The sequence below is a fragment of the Mercurialis annua genome, linkage group LG5 (assembly GCF_937616625.2).
Source record: "Mercurialis annua linkage group LG5, ddMerAnnu1.2, whole genome shotgun sequence".
NCBI classification, from domain to species: domain Eukaryota; kingdom Viridiplantae; phylum Streptophyta; class Magnoliopsida; order Malpighiales; family Euphorbiaceae; genus Mercurialis; species Mercurialis annua.
In genome coordinates, this window is record NC_065574.1 from 8,625,398 (window position 1) to 8,632,801 (window position 7,404).

General features: G+C 33.4%; 2 protein-coding genes across 2 annotated transcripts; one reads left to right on the top strand and one right to left on the bottom strand.

The window, feature by feature from the left end:
* Positions 1-222: 222 nt before the first annotated feature.
* Positions 223-2,339, top strand: LOC126682113 (peptide deformylase 1A, chloroplastic/mitochondrial). The gene is made up of 4 exons (XM_050377679.2): positions 223-726; positions 1,296-1,385; positions 1,495-1,562; positions 1,831-2,339. The coding sequence occupies exons 1-4, from the start codon at positions 313-315 to the stop codon at positions 2,069-2,071; spliced, it is 813 nt and encodes a 270-aa protein (XP_050233636.1). The 5' UTR covers positions 223-312; the 3' UTR covers positions 2,072-2,339.
* Positions 2,340-2,473: 134 nt separating this feature from the next.
* LOC126682112 (probable polygalacturonase At1g80170) lies at positions 2,474-6,085 on the bottom strand. The gene is made up of 9 exons (XM_050377678.2): positions 5,653-6,085; positions 5,222-5,353; positions 4,946-5,116; positions 4,829-4,849; positions 4,523-4,730; positions 3,510-3,591; positions 3,326-3,434; positions 3,104-3,220; positions 2,474-2,996 (listed from the first exon to the last, which is right to left on the bottom strand). The coding sequence occupies exons 1-9, from the start codon at positions 5,869-5,871 to the stop codon at positions 2,721-2,723; spliced, it is 1,335 nt and encodes a 444-aa protein (XP_050233635.1). The 5' UTR covers positions 5,872-6,085; the 3' UTR covers positions 2,474-2,720.
* Positions 6,086-7,404: the final 1,319 nt, after the last annotated feature.

Below are 7,404 nucleotides of genomic sequence, written 5' to 3' on the forward strand. Positions count from 1 at the left end.
AAATAGTTTATCCAATGTGTTAAAAAAACGTTTATATTTATAAATTTTATTATCATTTTTAGAAGTTTTAGCCTTTGAAAAAAAATTCGAGGTATAAATTTAATTTTGTTTTCTTAGAAAACTTTTCAATTTTGTTTTTTTAAAAGTTAGGAGGTATAAATATAATTTTTCAAAAAAGTTAGACTTGTATTATGGGCCCAATATTGAACAGTAAAATTCAGCCCACCTTGAAAATAAGGTTCCAAATATACAAGGATTAAGCTCAAACCCATCAAAATAATCTCGTAATCTTCTTCTTCCCTTAAACCCCAAATGTTCAAATCTGCACAACCAATGGAAACTCTCCACCGCTTCTCTCTCCGTCTCCTCCCTATTTCTCAATGCATTAACCCCAACCAACACAATCCCATATCTCGGGTTACTCGAACACCTTTTTCCAAACCCGAATTCATATCCACGACCCGCTACTTTGTAAACCGGAAACCTCTCTCGTCCTCTTCAATTGCCAAAGCAGGCTGGTTACTGGGTCTCGGAGATAAGAAGAAAACAAACTTGCCTGATATAGTTAAAGCTGGTGACCCGGTTTTGCATGAACCGGCCCGGGAAGTTGACCCGGAGGAAATTGGATCAGAAAAGATACAGAAGATTGTTGATGATATGGTTAAGGTTATGAGAATGGCCCCTGGCGTTGGATTAGCTGCTCCACAGATTGGTATCCCATTAAGGGTTAGTGGAATATTATCTCTTTTTTGTTTTTTTAGTGTTTGGTTGATGAGAAAGCTAGGGAAAATTATCTGTTTGTTTATATCTTTTTTTAGTAACAATTTTATAGTTTTTGTTATTATATGAAATCTGATGAGTTACACTACTCATTAACTGTAATAATGTTAACTGTTAAGCTAAAGCTAGGTAGTACTGACACAGCGGGACATTTGGAGTGTTATTTTATGATTTTCTATGTGAAAAAAGAAGTTTCGTCCGAAACCTCAAGTGTCCGAAATGTTCCCGAAACGTCAAAGTGTCCGAAAATTTTCCGAAACCTCAAGTGTCGGAACGTTTCTGAAACAGGATATGTGTGAGTACTGGTACTTGTGTGTCGATTAGTTTGGTATAATTTAATAAGATTCTGTCTTTTAGTCGGAATAAATGCTCGGCTCTCAACCACAAGGTCCACAACAGAAACAAAAGATCTTGTTTCCTTCTCTAATGATTTTGCAGTGCATTTGTGAGTACTGGTGCATGTGCAGTTATGAAACTGACTTTTAAGTAACTATTCTACTACTGCAATTCTGCAGATCATAGTTTTGGAAGATACAAAAGAATACATTAGTTATGGACCCAAGGAAGAGACCAAAGCTCAGGATAGACGCCCTTTTGATCTTCTGGTACGTTAATTTTATGGCTGAGGAGAATATTTCAATTATTTACATCCTGGTCATCAGATCCCAAGAATTTTCACTTTTCTTTTGCAATTTATTAGTTCATTTGAGGCAGGTGATCCTGAATCCAAAGCTAAAAAAGAAGAGCAACAAAACTGCACTATTTTTTGAAGGTTGTTTAAGGTGAGATAGAGTTCCAAACTGAGACTTGTTTACACTCAAAAATTTATGTTTTCCGCTTCTTAATCTCCAGTTTATTTAGGTTTCCCATGAGATTATATCTCAACTAGTTTCAAATCTACCACTTAGTGTCATATGCAAACCGTCGAGGATTGTTAGGTTTTAGTAGTTCCAGTCACAAATTTGATTGTATTGGTAAATGAAGCGATATAGGCTCTCTTTTTTCCATTGGTGATCGGATATTTGTTTCTTTCGCTACCTTGTTTTACAGTGTTGATGGATTCAGAGCAGTTGTGGAGCGAAGCCTCGAGGTTGAGGTCACAGGTTTGAGCCGTTATGGCCAGCCTATTAAAGTGGATGCCTCTGGCTGGCAGGCCCGTATACTACAGCACGAGTGTGATCATTTGGATGGAACCCTTTATGTCGATAAAATGCTTCCAAGAACGTTTAGAACTGTAGACAATTTGGATTTACCGCTTGCTGATGGTTGCCCCAAGCTTGGTGTTCGGTAATTCGAGCTAAAGCGTCAATTGTAGTATGGATATTGCGAAGGTGGCAGCTTAAAATTATGCTTGTCAGGCTCGGTGGACAGAAATGCTGTTTCTCATTGGCAGTTTGAATATGAAGTCTTACTTCGTTTTCAATTTTCATCACTTATTGAAAGAGGACGTCAAGGTTCTAATTTATTTGATGCTTTGTAATATGATTGAAACGGTTTCTCCTGCTCAAAATTGAATATTAGTTTGTTAAAAAGAAGCATTATATCATTTTTTTCCTCCATGAGAACATGCTATCAGGATTTTTATTTTGAGTTAGTATAGTTTAAGAGGTTTAGTTTAATTGTTCTATTACTGCTGAATACCGTTTTGAAGTGTTTTTATTTCAACTGTTTGATCTGTTCTGAATAACAACCATTAAAAAATTACCAACTTGTATTTGATATCTGTTATTTACACATAATGTTTCTTTTTTAATGTTTCCTATAATATACAGTGATAAAATGCTCTCCATGGATCTATGAAGTACAGAACTTTTCTCTGCCAGGCTCGATTGTTAAATAGTCGGAATCCGGAGTGCCTTAAGAAATTTTCCTGAACCATAAGTCTCTTCTGGTTCAGGATTTTCTTTAACTTACTATACTACTGTTTTTGAAGCCTGATTTCAAATAAAAATGAAAGGAGTCTGAACTTTCTGCCGAATGAAGCTTGCATTACTTGGAAAGCAAGAAGGTGGGTAGACTGGATCCACACTCGACCCGTATGCTTCCCAGCAAAAAGATTCAAGGATTGTACCGTTATGTGATACCAGCCAAATGTCTTCTAAATGTAACCCTTGGCACGGTGAATAATCACTGCAAGCAAATAACACAGCTTGCTCTGTAGCTGAAGTTCCTTTAATGTTGGTAAAGGATATATTTGCCACTTTAACAGCTGAAGTCTGCATTCCGTAGAATTATTAGGTCATGCAGTTTCTTTTAGTCACAAGTATTTCAACTAAACTATTTGGGAAACTGACAAGCAGTTGATATAACAAGAATTTCGTACCTGGTTTGCGCATGGAAGGCGTGAATCGCAATAATATTGATCTATAATAATTGGATTCGATACGTTTTTCATGAACACATTTTGAAACCTGATATTAGATGCATTACCACTACCTCCCTGTCCAAGTACAGAATCATCAGGATTTCATTTAATCACACTTTCCATTTTCACATGTAATCATGCAATAAAAAACACAGAAGAATACAGTTTTGAGAGAAGAACCTGCCATGTTTTGATCCGGAGTCCATTGTCAGTGTTGGACAGGAATGCGCCATCGATTATTATATCATGCACATCTGATGATGAGTTATATTTTCCAAGGCTTCCGATGCTAATTTACAAGGATTAGACAGTCAGAAAGAATTTTGAGAATGTAATACTAGACGTAGGTTGAAAACAAGAGTACCTTATACCATGGCCTGGACCACAGGTAATCTTCCTGATTTTGATTTGTGAGGAGTTGTTGACTATGGAGATGCAGTCATCTCCTGCATGCAAAATTTGAGCATTTAATCAGAACAAAAAAAATGCAGCATGCTGCTCCACAATGAAAGTATAAATCCTAATGCCTTGCAAGCTGACAATGGATAAATCATAAGGAGATGTCAAAAAAGGTTTTAAATATTTTTCAATCACACAATATCCAAGTAGGTTTAAAGATACAGTTGTCCTTAATCCTCTGAGCAACTCCAATGTACAAGAGATTCACATCAAAACTGAAACGGAGATCTTTTACCATTACAGAAAGATAAGATATTCATCCTCTGCAGAAAAAATTATTAACTTAGAGAACCCACTTATGTTAAAATAAGTCGGTGTGTTTTTGGCAGAAAACTGAAGGAAACAATCTATGCATTTGACTGTTGTTCACTTCACCTATTGCTTGAAATGCATTTATAGAGACGAAACCCCTAAAAATTCAGATCCAATTGTAGCCAACCTGTTCATTTCCAAATACATTCCTTTCTGGTATGTTTTTTCAGAGTCTTTGATTAAAATTCTTCCACTGAAAACAAAGACATTAGCCTTTATTTTTCAGCAGCTTAATGATGGGCATAGTGTCCTCTCGATAACTTTATAAACAAGCTTCTCACAAAGTTTCTTGAGTGCATTTATGAGCATAAGTTAGTGAGATTGTTACACATGACAAGCTAAGAAATTAGAAAAGAAAGATCAAATTGGGCTATTCTTATTCTACCATATATAGAACCTTGCCAAACTTTCAGACTCGATAACTACCGTGCATAAGTTGAATAACAATATATGATTGTTCACTTCAATACATGGACACAGTTAACCAATATGATGCATAATCTCTTTGTTTGCATGCTTCAGAAATGACCAAAGCAAGATAAAACATTTCATGATAAAAAAAAATCATAAAACTTGAAGAAAAAAATGGTTTTGGAATTAGGCAACCTGTCCTTACAATGGAATCTCTGACCTCAACACGACGAGATTCACTGATGTGAATTCCATCTGTATTGGGGCTAAAAGCAGGTGATGTCACCACAAGACGGGAAGCCATAACCCGGTTACATCCCGTAAATGATACGTGCATTTGTTGACCATGGATTACCTTTAGGTTCATGATTTTCAAATTCTTGCATCTGTGGAATGTCAGGGCCTGTAGTGTAATTGCTAAGCTACAAATTTCAAGTCTAATAAAACAGAAAAGAACAAATAAATGAAGCTGAGGCATTGCTTCAAGAAGTAAACACTAACCGTGGGAGCGTGTCGACAAGGCTGTCATGAACAGCAAAAGAAAACAGATTCAGACAATTGCATAAACAAGAAAACATAACAAGAAACATAAGACTGAGAATGAACTTTTAGAATTACATTTTCCGGCTTGATTTTACAAGACCTAGCCCACCATCTATGTCCCATACCATTGATTGTTCCTCCCCCATCTAACGTAAGATGGTTAACTCCATGGAAGTATATCCATTTACGAGGATTTAAACCGTCCCAAACAGCAGGATCTTTGGGAGCAACAATAGTACCAGATATCTATTAAATTACAATTCCAATAGAGTGATTAAACGACAATCATAAAAACATAGAAAAAAACACCATGGACGATAAAACTTTTGAAATTTAACAGTCAGTTCTTACAATTAGAGTGATTCTTGATTTACAAGGGCCACTCAAATCAACAGGATGAATAAGGAGAGCGTATTCAGCTGGAATTACAATCCTGGTTCTTGCTGGGAAAGAACAAGCTATATCCCAAGCTTTCTTGAAAGCCTGCAAAGTGAAAACAAAAACATAACGTTACAGCATAAAACAAATTTCACATGCAAGAATACCAAACCTGGTAGCACGGCCACGAACACAGAGAAACAGGACACTTGGACACAAAGACGGCGAAACAGTGTTATTCTAAAGTTTCCTATCCGAAAAGCCTAGTGTCCAACATGTTTTTAGCACTAATTTGCACATGGAAGAGCCACTAAACACTGATTAACTAGTAAAAACATTCAAATTAGCAAGAAAACAATCAATTAACTCAAAATATATAATCTTTAAGCTCAAAAAAACAGTACCATAGTATCATTAGTAGCACCATCTCCCAAAGCACCAAAATCACCAACAAAAAGGACCCTTTTGGATCTTGCCGACAACCCTTTGGAATGAGGAAGCTGGAGAAGAGATTCAAATCCTTGTCCACATGATACAAAACAGATATCAATCAAGATTATCAGAAATAAACCAAATGGTGGCCAAGAACCAATTCTTTTCTTCTTCCCCATACCCAAGAACATGGAAGATATTATTATTGCAAAAGTAGTTTTAAAGTCCGAAGCTTTGAGTTTGAGGTGTAATAATTTATTATAATTTCATTCCTTTGATTTGGAAAAAGCGGAAGCATGATTAAAGAAAGAATAAAAAAAAGTGGGAGGCAGCTTCGGGTGTCAATTTTGGTAACAGTTGTGTTTGAAGCTGAGGTGATGGCATTAAAATAGGACTTTTGAACTGTATTTAACTAATTATGTCAATTTTCTAAGTGAAATAATTAACTCATTAAGTTTGGTAGTGACTGCATGTGTTCATTTTTTAGTATGGGCTTCGAGTTATACAACCTTTGTGTTGGCATCTAAATGCTATTGTGAATGTATAATCACTAAAAATACCCCGTATTTTCAATTTTTTTTAGTTTATAAATCCAACTTTTAAAATCTCTAATTTTTGCTTATTTTTTAATTTCAATTATAACCATTTGTATATGTTGCAGTGATAAAAGGTTCACATAATTTTTTTAAGTTGATTTATTTTTTAAATTTATTATAATAAAAATATAAATTGGAACAATATAAAATAATATAGAAGAGTTATATGAACTTTTTCTTACTCCGATTTGGATAAATGGCGGCAGTTGATAGTGAGAATTGAAAAAATGAATTAAAATTAAAGATTATAAAAGATAAAGCAATAAATAAAAACAAATAAAAAAAGTCGAATATTTGTGGATGATTAAACCTATTGTAAAATTTTGAATGTTTAAACAAATTAACTCCTCCATACACATAGTAAAAAATCTAATTTTTTTAATTAATATCTATATTACTACAATACCTCTATTAAATAATTAATTAATTTATACTTTATAATGTTATACACTTTTATTAAAATATGAATTCAAAATAATTTATAAAATGCATATAAAATTACTTTTAGTATTAGAATTACTAAAAATTATTAATTATTGTTGTTATTAAAATTATAATTGATTTAATTTAGTTGATTAAAATTAACTTAAGTAAAAACATTTTAAAGATTTATTAAGCTTACCAAATTTTAAAAATAGAAATTATTTTATAAATCATAATCATTCTATCAATTGTACCAATGTTTTAAACCTGGACTAGACCGGCCGATTTAATTGGAAACCAGAGGTCACTTCGGTCCAATTATGTCTCAAAATTTGGATTTACAGATTTTTATAAATTCTACTTCAAAAAAAATCAAAAATTCATTTTTATTTCTTCATTATATTAATAATTCTGAAATTAAAGGTTAAGAATAAAGAAGAAAATAAATAAAAGCTATTTTTCCATAAAAAAAATAACACAATAAATCTCAGTGAACCAAAAGATTTAATCTAAAATGAAATATAATATCACTTACTGTTGACATATATATTGTTTTTTCAATAATGACGGTCATTCATTTGATAAATGGACAAATTCCTTAAAAATATCAAATTTTTACGATTTTTTTCTGACCAAATTTTTCAAAATCGGCAAATATAACCGGTTTTTGCATGCTATTTTTTATAGCCATTTTTGAATCGGTTT

What these genes read in the sequence shown, in the direction of transcription:
- LOC126682113 (XM_050377679.2), top strand. Translation starts at nt 313, where the DNA reads ATGTTCAAATCTGCACAACCAATGGAAACTCTCCACCGCTTCTCTCTC. An exon ending in AGATTGGTATCCCATTAAGG is followed by an intron (nt 727 to 1,295) that starts GTTAGTGGAATA and finishes GCAATTCTGCAG; the next exon opens with ATCATAGTTTTGGAAGATAC. An exon ending in TTTTTTGAAGGTTGTTTAAG is followed by an intron (nt 1,563 to 1,830) that starts GTGAGATAGAGT and finishes CTTGTTTTACAG; the next exon opens with TGTTGATGGATTCAGAGCAG.
- LOC126682112 (XM_050377678.2), bottom strand. Translation starts at nt 5,871, where the DNA reads ATGTTCTTGGGTATGGGGAAGAAGAAAAGAATTGGTTCTTGGCCACCA. An exon ending in CTTGTCGACACGCTCCCACG is followed by an intron (nt 4,731 to 4,828) that starts GTTAGTGTTTAC and finishes ATTACACTACAG; the next exon opens with GCCCTGACATTCCACAGATG. An exon ending in AGATTCCATTGTAAGGACAG is followed by an intron (nt 3,592 to 4,522) that starts GTTGCCTAATTC and finishes TTTTGCATGCAG; the next exon opens with GAGATGACTGCATCTCCATA.